The sequence below is a fragment of the Canis lupus genome, chromosome 14 (genome assembly GCF_048164855.1).
Source record: "Canis lupus baileyi chromosome 14, mCanLup2.hap1, whole genome shotgun sequence".
Lineage (NCBI taxonomy): Eukaryota > Metazoa > Chordata > Mammalia > Carnivora > Canidae > Canis > Canis lupus.
The window spans coordinates 42786546-42803461 of NC_132851.1; the positions used below are offsets into that span (position 1 = coordinate 42786546).

General features: G+C 53.1%; 1 protein-coding gene and 1 long non-coding RNA gene across 7 annotated transcripts; one reads left to right on the forward strand and one right to left on the reverse strand.

Annotated features, from left to right (window-relative positions):
• Positions 1 to 2924: 2924 nt before the first annotated feature.
• Positions 2925 to 13104, forward strand: LOC140604016 (ral guanine nucleotide dissociation stimulator-like). 6 transcript variants are annotated; one of them, XR_012007055.1, is made up of 8 exons: positions 2925 to 3113; positions 3600 to 3707; positions 7140 to 7324; positions 7660 to 7853; positions 8002 to 8288; positions 9065 to 9280; positions 9637 to 10839; positions 11070 to 11364. XR_012007055.1 is itself a non-coding variant. In XM_072774890.1 (7 exons), the coding sequence occupies exons 1-7, from the start codon at positions 10824 to 10826 to the stop codon at positions 12956 to 12958; spliced, it is 546 nt and encodes a 181-aa protein (XP_072630991.1). In that variant the 5' UTR covers positions 9760 to 10823; the 3' UTR covers positions 12959 to 13104. The 6 variants fall into 6 exon arrangements, 4 of the variants coding, with proteins under 4 accessions (XP_072630991.1, XP_072630992.1, XP_072630993.1 ...); XR_012007056.1 differs by having other exon boundaries at positions 9637 to 10832; XM_072774890.1 differs by lacking the exons at positions 2925 to 3113; positions 3600 to 3707; positions 7140 to 7324; ... (1 more) ...; positions 8002 to 8288; positions 9065 to 9280 and adding exons at positions 11563 to 11637; positions 12183 to 12215; positions 12569 to 12690; positions 12880 to 13104 and having other exon boundaries at positions 9760 to 10832; positions 11070 to 11141; positions 11259 to 11414.
• Positions 12884 to 15506, reverse strand: LOC140604017 (uncharacterized). Its single transcript, XR_012007057.1, has 3 exons — positions 15218 to 15506; positions 14575 to 14672; positions 12884 to 14461 (listed from the first exon to the last, which is right to left on the reverse strand). It is a non-coding gene; the product is annotated as an uncharacterized lncRNA (long non-coding RNA).
• Between the last annotated feature and the right edge of the window lie 1410 nt (positions 15507 to 16916).

Genomic DNA, 16916 nt, shown 5'->3' on the forward strand with positions numbered 1-16916 from the left:
ACCACCAAGCCGGCTCTGCAAGAAATACAAAGGGGGACTCTGTAATAGAAAGAGGAGGTCCAAGGAAACAATCCACTAAAACAGGGACTGCATAGGTATCATGATGACACTAAATTCCTATCTTTCAATACTAACTCTGAACGGGAATGGACTTAATGAGCCCATCAAAAGGTGCAGGGTTTCAGACTGGATGAAAAAGCAAGACCTACCTATTTGCTGTCTACAAGAGACTCATTTCATTTTTATTTTTTTAAGATTGATTGATTGATGATGGACATAGAGAGAGAGAGAGAGGCAGAGACACAGGAGGAGAGAGAAGCAGGCTCCAGGCCAGGAGCCGGACGTGGGACTCGATCCCGGGAATCCAGGATCGCGCCCTAGGCCAAAGGCAGGTGCCAAACTGCTGAGCCACCCAGGGATCCATGAGACTCATTTGGGGCAAACACCTACAGCCTGAAAATGAATGGGTGAAGAACCATGTACCATTCAAATGGTCCTCAAAAGTAAGCAGGGGTAGCCATCCTTATATCAGATAAACTAAAGTTTAACCCCAAGACTGTAGGAAGAGATGAAGAGGGACACTATATCATACTTAAAGGATCGACCCAACAAGGAGACCTAACAATCATCAATATTTATGCCCCGAATGTGGGTGCTGCCAAGTATATCAGCCAGTTAGTAACCAAAGTTAAGACATACTGAGATAACGATACACTTACTCTTGGTGACTTGAATGTAGCGCTTTCTACGATCCACAGATCTTGTAAGCACAACATCTCCAAAGAAACCAGAGCTTTAAATGATAGACCGGACGAGATGGATTTCACAGATATTTGCAGAAATTTACATCAGACTAACTGAATACACATTTTTCTCAACTGCGCATGGAACTTTCTCCAGAATAGACCACATACTGGGTCACAAATCAGGCCTGAACCGATACCAAAAGATTGGGATCGTCCCCTGCCTATTTTGGCACCATAATGCTTTGAAATTAGAACTAAATCACAAGAAGAAGTTTGGAAGGATTTCAAACACGTGGAGGTTAAGGACCATCCTGCTGAAAGATGGAAGGCTCAAGCAGGAAATTGGAGAAGAACTAAAAAGATTCACGGAAGCCAATGAGAATGAAGATACAACCGGTCACAATCTTTGGGATACAGCAAAAGCAGCCTGAGGGGCAAATACATCGCAATGCAAGCATCCATCCAAAAACTGGAAAGCACTCAAGTACAAAAGCTAACCTTGCATGGAAAGGAGCTGGAGACAAAAAAGCAAATAGAAACTACACCCAGCAGAAGAAGAGTGTTAATAAAGATTCGAGCAGAACTTAATGAAATAGAGACCAGAAGACCTGTGGAACAGATCAACAAAACAAGGAGTTGGTTCTTTGAAAAAATTAAGAACATAGATAAACCATGAGCCAGCCTTATTAAAAAGAAGAGAGAAAAGCCACGAATTAATGAAATCATGAATGACAAAGGAGAGATGACCACCAACACCAAGGAAACACAAACCATTTTAAAAAACATATCATGAGCAGCAATACACCAATAAATTAGACAATATAGAAGAAATAGACGCATTTCTGGGAAACCACAAACGACCAAAACTGGAACAGAAAGAAATAGAAAACCTGACAGGCCAATAACCAGGGAGGAAATTGAAGCCGTCATCAAAAACCTCCCAAGACACAAAAGTCCAAGGCCAGAGGGCTTCCCTGGGGAATTCTGTCAAACGTGAAAGGAGAAACCATACCTATTCTACTAAAGCCGTGCGGAATGATAGAAAGAGACGGGGTACTTCCAAACTCGTTCTCTGAGGCCAGCATCGCCTTGATTCCAAAACTAGACAACGAACCCAGCAGAAAGGAGAATTATAGACCCATATCCCCGATGAACATGGACGGAAACATTCTCAACAAGATACTAGCCAATAGGATCCAATGCGACATTAAGAGGATTGTTCACCATGACCAAGTGGGATTTATGCCCGGGATGCAAGGCTGGTTCAACACTCTAAAGCAATCAATGTGATTGGTCATATCAGCAAGAGAAAAAACAAGAACCATGGGATCTTCTCCATAGATGCAGAGAAAGCATTTGACAAAATACCGCCTCCATTCCTGATGAAAACTCTTCAGAGTGTAGGGACGGTGGGGACACTCCTTAACTCTTAAGAGCCATCTACCAAGAGCCCACAGCAAATATCATTCTCAATGGGGAAGCACTGGGAGCCTTTCCCCTAAGACCAGGAATGAGACAGGGATGTCCACTCTCACCACTGCTAGTCAACATAGTACTGGAAGTCCTAGCCTCAGACCCTGTCTGGCTCCTGGAGCGTTACCACCACATCGTGGTGCGCCCATCGAAATGAGGCCAGAGGAACCTGCTATTGTGATATTCCATTGCTGGAGCCCAGGCCTCTGCCAAGCGGTGCTCCATGGCTCATCCCACCCCTTCTGGTCAATCTTCCATCCGTATATCTGTGCTTCAGATACACTGGGTACCAGCCCACACGCCTTATAAATATCATGCATAGACCCCTGGTGATGTGCCTAGGAAGTAGATTCTAGGAGATTCCAGGCTGATCTCCACAGTGCAGGTTGGGAAACTGTGAACTATTTGAGAGACCCAGTGGGTTAGGTATGACGTAGCACTGAGAAAACTCAGAAATAAAGGTCTGAATTCAGCTCCGTGTCCTCACGGGTAGACCTCATTGCATGTTCAGTGGGTTGTGTCTATGGCATTTCTTGGCACATGATGTAAAGCTAAGGGGATGGCATGGGGTAAGCATTCATCTGCCAAGAAGGGGCTCTGGATAGGGCTGACTGGAGGAAGGGGCCCAGGTCCCAGTATCTTGAAAAAGTGATGTCACTTCCTTGGTGACAGGCCTGCAACTGATTTGGAACTCTGGTGACCAGGCACCTGCATTCCACAACCGCTCACTTTACTGGAGACGGTTGAGAGAACAAGATGTCCTCTTGCTGTTGTCCTACTTTGAGTTGCTCTGGGCTCTGGAGAGTCCAGAGTGAGAGATGTTCACGTAGCTGTCGACGTCAGCTCGGCCCTCTTCTCCGACGTTTCTGCTTATGTGGCAGGAGACCTCAACAGGTACAACAAGGCAACCTGGGGAGGCCACTGGAGAGCAGGCACACTGTGATCTCAGCTGAGCGGGCTCCCACCTCTGCCACCTCCTTGTGTGTGTGTCTGTGTGTTTATGCGTGTGTGAGTGTGTCTGGGTGTGTGTGTGTATGTGTGTGTGCGAGTGTAGAGGGGACCGAGGAGAGGAACATGCCCTTCTGGGCACAAACCAGCTGCCAGCTGTTGGCAGCCTGACACACCTTTGATGTTCAGACCCCAGGCCATAGCAGGCAGATGAGAAGGGGAGTCCTGGGGACCAAGCTCAACTCCCAGTATGGGAGTCATGAGCCCAAGAGCCTCTTTCATCTGGCTTCCTCCTTGCCAGATGTCTCCACAGCTGCCCCTCTGGCCTGAACAGGAGAACGTGGTTTCTAATGCAGGTGTCCCCTGGGGGTGATGTCGCGGGAGGACCCTAAGGTCTCTTGGCCCTGTATTTACGGGGCACTCTATTTGCAGAGCTGCACCCAGGAGGTCTTGGAAGAGATGGTCTCTGGCTTCAACTATTCCAGCTCCCTAGACAATGATCTGGTGCTCCCGACAAACAGGGATCGGTTCTGCTCTGAGGTAAGAAACGGAAGAGGGCTCACCCCAGAAATATGGCCCCCACACAAATGAGGAGAGAAAGCTGGGGCCCTCCCCTAGTGTGTCCACATGAGTGTCCCACAGGCCCAACCGCAGAGAGATCTGAACCTCTACGCCTAGCCTCCAGCTACGTGGGATGTGGGAGGACACTCTTCACCTGTGTTGGAGTGGTGCAGGATATAGTTCATGTTTTGAGGAATTGGAGGGCTTTGTTTTGTTTTGTTTTCCCAAAGCCATGAGGATCTTTGCATTCTACTTCTGTTTTTTTTTTTATAATAAAGTTGTTTTTATTGGTGTTCAGTTTGCCAACATACAGAATAACACCCAGTGCTCATCCGTCGAGTGCCCCCCTCAGTGACCGTCACCCACTCACCCACACCCCCTGCCCTCCTCCCCTTCCACCACCCCTAGCTCTTTTCCCAGAGTTAGGAGTCTTCGTGTTCTGTCTCCCTTTCTGATATTTCCCACACATTTCTTCTCCCTTCCCTTATATTCCCTTTCACTATTATTTATATTCCCCAAATGGATGAGAACATACACTGTTTGTCCTTCTCCGACTGACTTACTTCACTCAGCATAATACCCTCCAGTTCCATCCACGTCGAAGCAAATGATGGGTATTTGTCATTTCTAATGGCTGAGGAATATTCCATTGTATACATAAACCACAGCTTCTTTATCCATTCATCTTTCGATGGACACTGAGGCTCCTTCCACAGTTTGGCTATTGTGGACATTGTTGCTGTGAACATTAGGGTGCAAGTGTCCAGGCGTCTCACTGCATCTGTATCTTTGGGGTAAATCCCCGACACTGCAATTGCAGGGTCGTAGGGCAGGTCTGTTTTTAACTCTTTGAGGAACCTCCACACACTTTTCCAGAGTGGCGGCACCAGGTCACATTCCCACCAACAGTGTAAGAGGGTTCCCTTTTCTCCACATCCTCTCCAACATTTGTGGTTTCCTGCTTTGTGAATTTTCCCCATTCTCACTGGGGCGAGGTGGTATCTCATTGTGGCTTTGATTTGTATTTCCCTGATGGCAAGTGATGCAGAGCATTTTCTCATGTGCGTGTTGGCCACGTCTGTGTCTTCCTCTGTGAGATTTCTCTTCATGTCTTTTGCCCATTTCATGATTGGATTGTTTGTTTCTTTGCTGTTGAGTTGAATAAGTTCTTTATAGATCTAGGAAACTAGCCCTTGATCTGATACGTCATTTGCAAATCTCTTCTCCCACTCCGTAGGTTGTCTTTGAGTATTGTTGACTGTATCCTTTGCTGTGCAAAAGCTTCTTATCTTGATGAAGTCCCAATAGTTCACGTTTGCTTTTGTTTCTTTTGCCTTCGTGGATGTATCTTGCAAGAAGTTACTGTGGCCGAGTTCAAAAAGGGTGTTGCCTGTGTTCTCCTCTAGGATTTTGATGGAATCTTGTCTCACATTTAGATCTTTCATCCATTTTGAGTTCAATTTTGTGTCTGCTGCAAGAGAGTGGTCTAGTTTCATTCTTCTGCATGTGGATGTCCAATTTTCCCAGCACCATTTATTGAAGAGACTGTCTTTCTTCCAGTGGATCGTCTTTCCTCCTTATCGAATATTAGTTGACCGTAAAGTTCAGGGTCCACTTCTGGGTTCTCTATTCTGTTCCATTGATCTATGTGTCTGTTTCTGTGCCAGGACCACACTGTCTTGATGACCACAGCTTTGTAGTACACCCTGAAATCTGGCATTGTGATGCCCCCAGATATGGTTTTCTTTTTTAAAATTCCCCTGGCGATTCCCCTGTCTTTTCGGATTGCACACAAACCTTAAAATAATTTGTTCTAACTCTCTGAAGAAAGGCCACGGTATTTTGATAGGGATTGCATTAAACGTGTACATTGCCCTGGGTAACATGGACATTTTCACAATATCAATTCTGCCAATCCATGAGCATGGAATATTTTTCCATCTCTTTGTGTCGTCCTCTATTTCCTTCAGATGCGTTCTGTAGTTTTTAGGGTATAGATCCTTTACCTCTTTAGTTAGGTTTATTCCTAGGTATCTTATGCTTTTGGGTGCAATTGCAAATGGGATTGACTCCTTAAGTTCACTTTCTTCAGTCTCATTGGTAGTGTAGAGAAATGCCACTGATTTCTGGGCATTGATTTTGTACCCTGCCACGCTACCAAATTGCTGTACGAGTTCTAGCAATCTTGAGGTGGAGGCTTTTGGGTTTTCTATGTAGAGTATCTTCTGTCTTCTGTTTTTATTATTTCACCTACTAGTCCCAGATATGCTTTGGAGAAGCCAGCTCCACCGTCCCTGCCGACCTTCTCTGAGCCCTTCCAAATCATCACACTAAGGAGGGTGATTTAACACAAAAGCAAGGGCGGGATGAAGCCATCCTATATGTTTTCATATCGAATGTTTACATAGTTTCTCCCTATATGTTTCTCAATAACATGTCGTCTCTCAGAACACATCAGATCATTGTAGGCCCAACAGCTCATGAGCTGTATCCTGATAGATCTTCGTAGGCCTCCATCAATGGGGCCGTCTGCCACAGGCATTCAGACTCTCAAGGCCCTGGCCTTTGACCTAATGCCATTCTCTTGCCATCTCTGCGGTCCTGCAAGGAGCACCTTATGTGTCCCCACAGACTGTTTGGGTTGCTAGACCTGCCATAACCTGGAACCCCAGATGAGGGGGAAGGCCTCTGATGCCTCCTGGCACCAGTAGCTGGCTCTTTTTGGAATGATCCACCCAGGAACGCTTGGATGAGGTGCTCATCCAAGAGTTCAACTCCTCCATCTCCCCTGACAAGCAGAAGGGGATCAGGCCACCAACCACATCCATTAAAGGCCTGCAGTGAGAGCAGGCCCCCATTCATGGTCAATCCACACGCAGAGAGGATCAGGGCATGCCCAGAGCCTACTCTAGAAAAAACTGACACCCTTGGGCCCTGCAGGAGAAGGGAATTTTCCCTTGAGCCTTCCTCCTAGGTCAGGGACAGCCGAAGCCACATCCGCTTAAGGGAAACCCCATGCAGCCCACGCTCTGGTCTCTTCTCACCTGCGATGTATATGATCTTGAACAGCATTTGAGGGTCTAGGCCTCTGTGTTCTCGTGGCAGTTGGGATGTAACTGAAGACTCTGTGGCATCCTGGTCTTCGTAAGAGCTAGTAGTTGAGAGGAATGCTGTTGTTGCTCGGCTAACAGAACGTGTTGAAGTGGCCAATGCTTTACCATGTCTTCTCTAAAACCAGTGGTACTTTGAAGCCTCGAACCTTTTTCTGTGTGGGCACTCGAGTCCCTTGTCCTGTGCAACTTTCTGAGGGGTTGGGAGTCTGTGGGCGGGGCGCCAGACCTTGATCTTCCCAGTGGTTCCCGGTTTGGAGGCTGACTACAGTGCCCCTCCTTGTGTCTCTGGTGTGAAAAGCAATCAACCCTATCCGTGAGTGAGGCCAGGACCATGCTGACGCTCAGAGAAGGGAGAATGGATGATTTTCTACAGTCTTTGGTGCCATCCTTCCAGGACAGAAGCCTCATCATCAACCCAGTCCTTTCTTGTCTCTACCAAGTGTTCACCACAGCCCAACGAGTCCTGGGCCAGCAATTCTCTAGGTGAGTGACCACCCCATACACCACTGGGGCCAAGAACAGAAGCTTTGGCGAGCAGACCACTCACCAATCTGCCACAAACCTAAGCCCCAAATCCGGTGTGCGTGGAGGATGCAGTAGAGGAGGCCCTTGGCCATTGAGAAGAGAGAAGTAGAAACACCAGACTCAGACAGGTTTTCTGGATGACCAGGTCATCTACTGCAAGGCCAGCGACAGGGGGGTTGGAAGTCATGCTGAGGACATTCTCGGGGACCCCTACACAAAGAATGGTGCTATGCGAGTACCACATGGCATGAAAGGCCATGCTCTGATGCGGCTCCGCACCTGACTCTCCCCAGCACCCTCTCTCCCATCTCGGGGACCTGGCCTGACCGCAATCTGCAGGACACCTGGCCGTCCCTGCACCGGGCCTGCTTCGATGTACAGGAGTCCTGGGTGCAGGCAAACCTGTATGCCCTGTATTGCCATGCCCCCATTATCGTGATGCCACGGCAACTTCTGCAGCTCACGGAGGCAGACGCAGAGTCAGAGGGTAAGGGGGATTGCAAGCTGGGCAGACTATCTGGGATGGGGTTCAGGGGCTGCGTGTTTCTCTATCGGCCATGGACTCTGCCCTGTTTCTGGAAGGACATGGGGCAAGTCAGCCCTGTGGACAAACATTTCTCCTTATCCTGTCCCAGTGCCAGCTCCACGGCTCCTTCCGGCGTCTCCTCCGTCGGCTCCTCCAGACCTGAAACAAGAGCTGGTGCCTTCCTCACGCGTACCGGGTCCTGAACTGCAGTCAGTTCCACCACCAGCCTTCGTGGGGCCTGACACTCCTTCCCTAAGCACAAAGACGGAGCCACCTCCAGCCCCAGAGGCCACCTGCCACTGGGGAACCCCCGCGCACCAGCGGCATGAGGAGCAGCCTGGGCTCATGGCCTTCCCTCCCAAGCTGGTGGCAGAGCAGTTGACCTCCATAGACGCGGTGAGCAGCGGGGCGCCCAGGCCGGGGGGCCGGGGCAGGCTTGCTTCCTGCTGTCATCTGCCCCAGTCCTGCCTTTCCCTGATGTGCACTTGTGTGGTCGGGGTCCAGATCTCAGCTCCATCCCTTACCAACCACCTCACCCTGTCCAGTTCCTCAAACCCTTGCTCTCACTGTCCAGCTGCAGACTGTGGAGCTAGACCATGGGATGGACTGACCCAGAGTCCCTGTGTCGATTACATGAGCCAGAACTGATACGTAAAGGGGCAGGCCCTGGTCCTGGGCGGGCAGCGGGGGCAACTCACTGTGTGCGGCCGAGCCCACGACTCACCATGCACCTGCCTTGGAGGCCGAGCACCCCACACTTATTAGGCATCTAATGGAAACCGAAGTTCAGGGAGGCAGACAAATGTGTGGCTGCCCCCCACTCTGTGAGAATGTGCTGCTGAGAGGGGAGGAGGGCCAGGGCATGAACACTGGGAGGGGAAGATGCCCCCTGAGGATCCCCCTTAAACTGCCACCTGTAACTTGAAGTTAGTGGGGATGATCAGGGTACAGAGCCCACCTGCCCCCCTACCACCCCCTGGCAGTACCTGCTCCTCGTTCATCCTGCACTGGGCTCCCTCAGGGAAGAGCAATGGAGGGCAGTCCAGGGACTCTAACTGGGTCAGGCCACTTTCTGTGCTGGCTGAGCCCCGGCTCTGACAGGGGACCCCTATGTAGGACATGAATCCTGCATGTGCAATGGCTGTGTGAGCGAGCGTCCCCCTATTCTCTAGGATCTTTTCAAGAAGGTGCAGCCCCAACAGTGCCTGGGCTCCATCTGGTCCAAGAGAAATGAGCCTGGATATGAGCACCGGACATGCACAGTCAGTGCCACCGTCACCCAGTTCAACAACGTGGCCAACTGCGTCATCACCACCTGCCTTGGCAACGCACGCATGACGGCCCGGGACAGGGCGGAGGTGGTGGAGCACTGGATCAAGGTGGCCAAGGTCAGCCTACGGGAGGCCCGGCTGACCTGCTCTTCTGAGCCTGGCAACTGCTCTTCCCTTGATCATTCCTCAAGGCTGAAGTCTCTGCTCTGAGTTCTTCTTCCCGGGAACATGCTGCCCATCCCTTGCATGGCCTGATGTTGGGATGCTCAGTTCCCACATGACTCTTTCCTTGGAGGGAAGGGAAATGCCGCCTCTCCCCAGCAGGGCTCCTCGGGGGGTCCTCCATGCGCCCTTCTGTAGGCCCCTGCACATCCGTCTCATGCAGGAGAGGAGACTGACACTGAGCAGAGTGCAGCTCTCCAGCACACAGGGCTCCTGCTGGCCACCTGACAGCTCATGCTCTTCCTCCCCAGGCCTGCCGAACCTTACGGAACTACTCCTCCCTGCACGCCATCCTCTCGGCTCTGCAGAGTGTCTCAATTCACCGCCTGAAGAACACATGGGCCAAAGTTTCCAGGTGAGGGGTCCTTGCTCCAGAAGGACCATGAACGATGAGAGATGTCCCATAGGCCTGTCCTTTCTGGCTTCCTCGGTCACCCTGGACTTCCTAGGAGGCAGGAATCCATGACAACAGGATGTGGGTGGGCAGGCGGGCAGGGGATTTTCTCAGGCTTCCTGGCCAAGAGGCCACCATGCCTCCAAAGGTCCCCATTTGGGGAGTCTGGGCTGAGCTGAGGTACAAGGTTTTGGATGCGAACATGACAGCAACTAGAGTCTCTTCGCAATTGAAACCAAAACTGACCAAAGCAGAGCTGTTCAATTAATAGGGCATCGGATGCACCGGATGACCCTCCAAAGAGCTCCCTCCCGTGTCCTTCAACGACCTGAGTGCTCAGAGGAACCCAAGGAAACCCTGATCCAGCAGTTGAACTCCTTCGAGGTCTCAGATCACAGGGTCTGCCCTCAACCCGACCCTAGTGTTCCAACATCCGTCCTGCCTTCTTTCTCTCTCCTCAGGAAGATGATTCAAGCATTTGAAAAACTGTGCTCCCAGGACAATCCCCAGAGCAGGAACCTGCTTCTCAAGGTAGTATGGGAGGTGTTGGGATAGAAAGAGAGGCGGCGTGGGAGCAACGGTGTCCTACGTGACTGAATTAGGGACTGGCCCGGAGCATTCCTTCGGCGAGTGAAGCCTTTGGCATGAACGTGGACGCAGCCTGGGGTGAAAATCCACCAGGGGTGGAAAAGCAGCTGCTGCTCAACCAGGATCCCTGAGCTGGACCCTCGCGCTCCCTGTCGCCAGCCGGTCCCGATGGGGGCCTCTCCCGAACTGGAGAGCCCAGAGGACAGGCCTGCGCCCAGCGAGGGGTTTGAATGGGATGAGGGCCCCAACGGGGATGGTAGGAATAGGACCCTGGGTCCTCGGGAGACCGAGGGAGGGAGCTGGAATTCGCCCCTTTCCCAGTGAGGAACCAGGCTCAGGGAGGCCAGGCTGCAAGCTCCAGGTCACACAGGGAGTGAATGCTGGAGCTGAGGTTGTTCTGGAATCCCTCACGGGAGGCTGAAGGAGGACGTCGCGGCTACCCTCTGCTTCTGGTCGATGTCCAGGGTGTGAGGTCAAAGATGGGTGGTGGAAGGGGAGGTGGGCGGGGTGTGGGGGCGCCTGGGTGACGGGCACTGGGAGGGGCACCTGATGGCATGAGCACTGGGTGTTATTCTATATGTTGGCAAAATGAACAGCATTAGAAATAAATATATACATAAAAAGAAAAGAAAAAAGAAAGTTCGGTGGGAGTAGTGGCCCGAGGTGATCACGGTCTTGAGGAACTTGTCCTTGGCCCTACAGGACCGGCCGGCTAAGCTTGGAGCCCTGGGGATCAACATGCAGACAGCATGGAAGAGGCGGCAGCAGCAGCAGGTGAGCGAGCCCCGGATCCGTGGCCTCGAGCCCAGAGGAGAGGGTTCTCCCCGGAGAGCTGGAAGGCCCCAAATCAAGGCAGGTGGGGCCGTCCAACTCCAGCTCTGCCTCCCGTAGCCACAGCTTCGACAACCCTTCTTTCGAGGTGACCCGGAGGAGGGTCTATACAGCTGGAAACAATGTGTCAGTGGTGGCAGGGCCCGGAGCACCTACACCCCGATGTCCTACAGCTCGCCCTTGACGCGCTTAGGAGGACTCTGGTGTTGTGGGAGGGTGAGGGGGGGAGCCCAGGGGAGGCCCCAAGGGTCCTGGTGTGCACCACGTGGGAGCTGGGGCGGGCGGGCCGGGGTGCTGACCTGTCCCAGGGAGGGACCCCGGGGACCCGAGAGCAGGGCCTCATTCCTTCCCCGCCCCGACACAGGGTGTCGTCCCCTTCCTGGGCTCCTTCCTCACCGAGCTCTTCATGCTGGATACTGCCATGGAGGAGTACCTGGAGGTGCGTGGGCCCGGGGCTGGGACGGGGGGCCAGAGTCCTGATGTGGGGGAGCACAGGGCCCCTGAGCCGAGCCCCGAGCTCTCCGTCCTTGGCAAGTCTCCCCTCCTGAAAGGCTCCCCGCTGCCCTGGGAGCGCGGGTCCAGGGCCCAGGGCTGGGAGGAGTGAGGGAGGCTGCACCTAGGTCACGGGTCCCGAGATCGAGTCTGCGGCCCGAATGCCAAGCGGCCGAGGTCAGGCTGGGTGGGCCTCAGCCTGTGGGGGCCGAGTGACGTCAGGGTCCCCGGCCTGAGCGGCCCTTAGCGAGCCTCGCATCTCCTGCCCACCTGAGGCTTTGGCCTCCCCTCCTGTGCTCCGGGACGCCAGATCCGCTCCCTCCCCGCCAGGTCTCCTTTCCCTGGACCCGGGGCCTGGCCTGGATCGCAGGCCTGTCACCGGGGTGTCCTGGCCCCTGTGTGCCTGGCCCTAGGGCGTGAGTGGGGGTGGGTAGCGGCACCCAGTAGCACCCGAGGCCTCTCCCCGATGGACTGTGCTTGTCTGCTTTCCAGGGCAATGAGGTCAACCACCGGAAGAAGAACAAGGTGAGGCTCTCTCTGAGCTCCCGCACGGAGGGGGAGGCTGGGGCTGTCAGAGGGGTCCCCGGGAGCACCACGCCGGGCCTCCATCCCCTCATTGTCACATTGTCGGGGACGGTTCCCTGAGAAAGGGAAAGTCCCCGCAGTTGGCCAGGCCAGAGGCGCGGCCATCAGGGACACCTGGCCAGGGCTGGGCCGGGTGGGCTCCCCTCTGAGAACCAGCTGGGACGGGAGGAGTGTGCAGGATGGGGGGTCGCCACGTGTCAGAGACCAGCCCCGGGCCCCTGTCCCCGGGCGCAGCCCCCGAAGGCCTCGCCGCCCCCAGGCTCCTCATGCCCCCGTCCTCTCTCCGGGCCCAGGAGTACCGAGTCCTGACCGAGATCCTGCTGCTCCAGGTGGCCGCGGATCGGTACCGCATCGAGCCCGAGCAGCCGTTCCGGGCCTGGTTCCAGTCTGGGACGTGGCTCAGCGAGGAGGAGAGGTGAGGCCCCCAGGGCTGAGGGCGGGAGGGCGGCCTGCTCAGGGGCCCCTCAGGGATCCTTCTCCTTTGGCTCCCGGGGCGGCCTCCAGCCCTGCTGCTGGGGCTCCAGGCTCCAGCTCCTTGGAAATCCCAGGGGAGACTCCAGACCTGAAGCTCCTGCTCAACTCACACGTGTCCCTCTGTCCTCAGCTACACCCTGTCCTGCCAGCTGGAGCCCCGAGCCGGCCACCAGACAGGAGGAGCCGGCCGCAGTCACCCTCAGGCCTGAGCCGAGGTGCAGGGGCCTCAAGGGGACGGGGCCCGTCTGTGCGACACCACTTCCTCCCGCCTCTTCTATTGGGAGGATGATATGTCATGGTCTTAACTCATAAATGGAAGATTTCAATGTTGTGATATTAAAGCCGCTTTACTGTCCAGGAGTCGTTTGGGTCTTTTGCTTCCTGTTGGAATCTAAGAGAATCAAAAGGTCTCATAGTCATTTTCTATCTTTTCCATCCAGATATTGTTTTCTTTATTGACGAGGGACAGACAGAGGCGGGCTCCGTGTGGGGGGTCGGTCATGGGCCTGAAACCCAGGGCTCCAGGGTCAGGATCTGAGACAGAGGCAGAGGCCCCGACACTGAGCCACCAGGCGACCCTCTTGTGCTCATTTTATAGGAGAAATCTTACAGAGTCCCCAGCTCCTGTATGTGGGAAGAAGTAGAGGATCCAGCCTCCTCCCAGCTCCTGAAGTGCATCCCCAGGCCCCCTTCCCCAGAGGACAGTGTCAGGAACTTGGGCAGACAGCAGAGACACCCCTCAGAGCTGCTGATATTCAGAGGGTGCAGGGACTTCCCCAGGAACAGCAACACCCCTGACCTGGGGGTCCTGAAGGGGACCGCCCGCCAGGACCCTCTCCTGCCCAGGACAGGGGCTCCCTTTGTACACTTTCAAGGAAGGAGGACTTTGTCTTGCCACTTCTTCTGATGTGGATTCTTTTGGCTTGGGTTTCGGGTTTGCCATTCCCATTATTCGGAGCATGGAGTCGTCTAGGTCAACCTCTGCAATTGCATCAACACCAAAGTGGGCACACACGTAAAGAGACCCTGTGCTGCACATGGACGGCATGAGGCCAGGGGAAGATCATTAGTGGATGACCTCAGGGCAGGCACGGCTTCCATCCTCAGTCTCGCTCTCGGGTTCCAACTTCACCCCTGACCAAGCCTGGAATCCTCCTGGGTCCTTGACCGTGATCTCTGACGTCCTTTTCCCTCTTGGTGTGCATGAGGGGGAGAGATATTTGTGTACATGAAGGCCACACCTGGGCCAGGTTCCATGAACTCCTGTGCTGACTCCTGAGCTAAGATCTCCTGCCTCCCTGTACCTCCCTGCGCAGCTCTCTTGAAAGCAGCAATTCCCTGATGGCCCCAGTTTCTTGGTCGAGGGCCTAGTGGCCGCTCTTCCCTGCTTGGACCTGATGGGTCAGACATCGGCTCCCCCTTGCCAGAATAATGGTTCGGCCGCAGAAACCCACACAATCTCCCTGCGAGACAGGTCTTTGTTGTTCTGATGTCCGTGGTCCCAGACATTCAGCAGCTTGCACACTCAGGCTCAGTGTACACACTTAGACTGTCTTGTCTGGAATCGCTAACTGAGCCTGACCCCTTAGGTCTTATACTTCGGTTATGTCATGGGGGCTCATGAGCCTTTGCTGTCTGGATCGTTGATAGATGATGAATGAGAGAGGAGCATTCAGGGACTTCCGTGAGGGCAATGCCACCAAGCTGATGACCTGAAGGATCAAATGGCAATAAATATATTCCTATCAATTACCATACGAATGGGGCAGGGGGCAAGGGGGTGGAAGAAGAGGGTCTGCAGGTCACCTGCCCCCCCCCAACTTACCTAGATAACTTTAGCATCATCCTGAAAACCTATGAATTCGGCCTGAGATTTAAATAGAGAGTAGCTGGAAGGCCGCAGTGAGAAGATTTGGCGCTTCTCTGAAGGTCGGAAGATGGGGAAAAAGTAAACAAATAAAAAAGCCAACAAGGGGAGGCCCCCCGAAGAACCAGGCTGAGGCTCCAGGGCGAGGCCCCCAGGGCAGGAGAGCCCCCCCGCCCCCGAGGAGCATGAGTTCCAATGAGTTTGGCAGGATCCCAGGAGGGTGGGGAGGCCCTCAGGCTCCCGGGGGCACTAACAGAGCACCTGCGCCCAGGGGGAGCCCCCACCCCGCGGCCAAGATGCCTAAAGGGCTTCAGGGGTCCCAGGGCCCCGAGTGCGGATTCCAGCAACGCAGGTCCCAGCGCCCAGGGTACTAGGGGCACAGCCCAGGACCTGGCTTCCACCCGGGACAGGCAAAGCCCAAAGGCCCAGGAGAGGAGGATGTTCCTGCCCAGGGGGATCCAAGTTGTGCAGGTCCACGGCCCTGCCCCCGGAGCATCCAGGCCCCTGGAGACTGGGAGCTGAGGTAGCTACTGCGGGAGCTGACTCCAGGGCTGGGGAGCCGGCTGCCGCCACAGTGGTTCCTCCTGGGGTCACCTTGTACCTGGGATGAGCAGGGACCTCACAGGATGAACAGCTCCCACTTTGCCGTGCACCTGGCAGGGGCCTGCGCAGCTCCCCCAGGTTCTCATTCCTTAGAAACAGCACAGCAGGACCTGCCACCAGAAGACCACCTAGAAGGACAGCAGAAAAGCCTGTTATTGCCCAAACAGCACTGCAAAGGTCCAGGGGAAGTCGAGGGGGTTACAGTACATAGATTCAGAGGATACGCCCCCTGGCTTTTGGTTTTCTGTTTGCTTCCCCTCCGTTTTTTCTCTTCTCCTCCACGTCCTCCTCCTCTTCCTCCCCCTCCTCCTCCTCCCTCTTCTTCTTCTTTCCTTTTTTTCTGCTCTTTTCTCCTTTTCCCAATACAACTTGTTTCTGGCCACTCTGCACTGAGCAAAATGACTGAAGGAAAAACTAACCTCAAAAGTGAGACTCAGGAACATTCCTCTTTCTCACTGAGTTACAGAATTTGGATTACAATTCAACGTCAGAAAGCCAATTCAGAAGCACAATTATAAAGCTACTGGTGTCTCTAGAAAAAAGCGTAAAGGATTCAAGAGACTTCATGACTGCAGATTTTAGAGGTCACCAGGCAGAAATTAGAAATCAGTTAAATGAGATGCAATCCAAACTAGAGGTCCTAAAGACGAGGGTTCATGAGGTAGAAGAACGAGTGAGAGACATAGAAGACAAGTTGAAGGCAAAGAGGGAAACTGAGGAAAAAAAGATAAAAACATTTAAAAGATCATGAGGATCGGTGAAGGGAAAAAAATGACAGCCTCAGAAGGAAAAATCTCCATTTCCTTGGGGTTCCCGAGGGCACCGCAAGGGACAGAGGTCCAGACATGCATTTGAACAAATCATAGCTCAGAACTTTCCTCACTTGGGAAGGGAAACAGGCATTCAGATCCAGGAAATGAAGAGATTCCACCCCAAAAGGAATAAAAACCAGTCAACACCTCGACATTGAATACTGAAACTTGCAAATTCCAAAGAGAAAGAGAAGATACTTAAAGCAGCAAGAGACAAGAGATCTCTGACTTTTATGGGTAGAAATATGAGATTAACAGCAGACCTCTCCAGAGAGACCTGACAGGCCAGAAAGGGCCGGCAGGATGCATTCAGGATCCTAAATGAGATGAACCTGCAGCCGAGATTACTAAATCCAGCACGGCTCTCATCCAGAATAGAAGGAGAGATCAAGAGCTTCCAAGATAGGCAGGAACTGAAAGAATATGTGACCACCAAGCCGGCTCTGCAAGAAATACAAAGGGGGACTCTGTAATAGAAAGAGGAGGTCCAAGGAAACAATCCACAAAAACAGGGACTGCATAGGTATCATGATGACACTAAATTCCTATCTTTCAATACTAACTCTGAACGGGAATGGACTTAATGAGCCCATCAAAAGGTGCAGGGTTTCAGACTGGATGAAAAAGCAAGACCTACCTATTTGCTGTCTACAAGAGACTCATTTCATTTTTATTTTTTTAAGATTGATTGATTGATGATGGACATAGAGAGAGAGAGAGAGGCAGAGACACAGGAGGAGAGAGAAGCAGGCTCCAGGCCAGGAGCCGGACGTGGGACTCGATCCCGGGAATCCAGGATCGCGCCCTAGGCCAAAGGCAGGTGCCAAACTGCTGAGCCACCCAGGGATCCATGAGACTCATTTGGGGCAAACACCTACAGCCTGA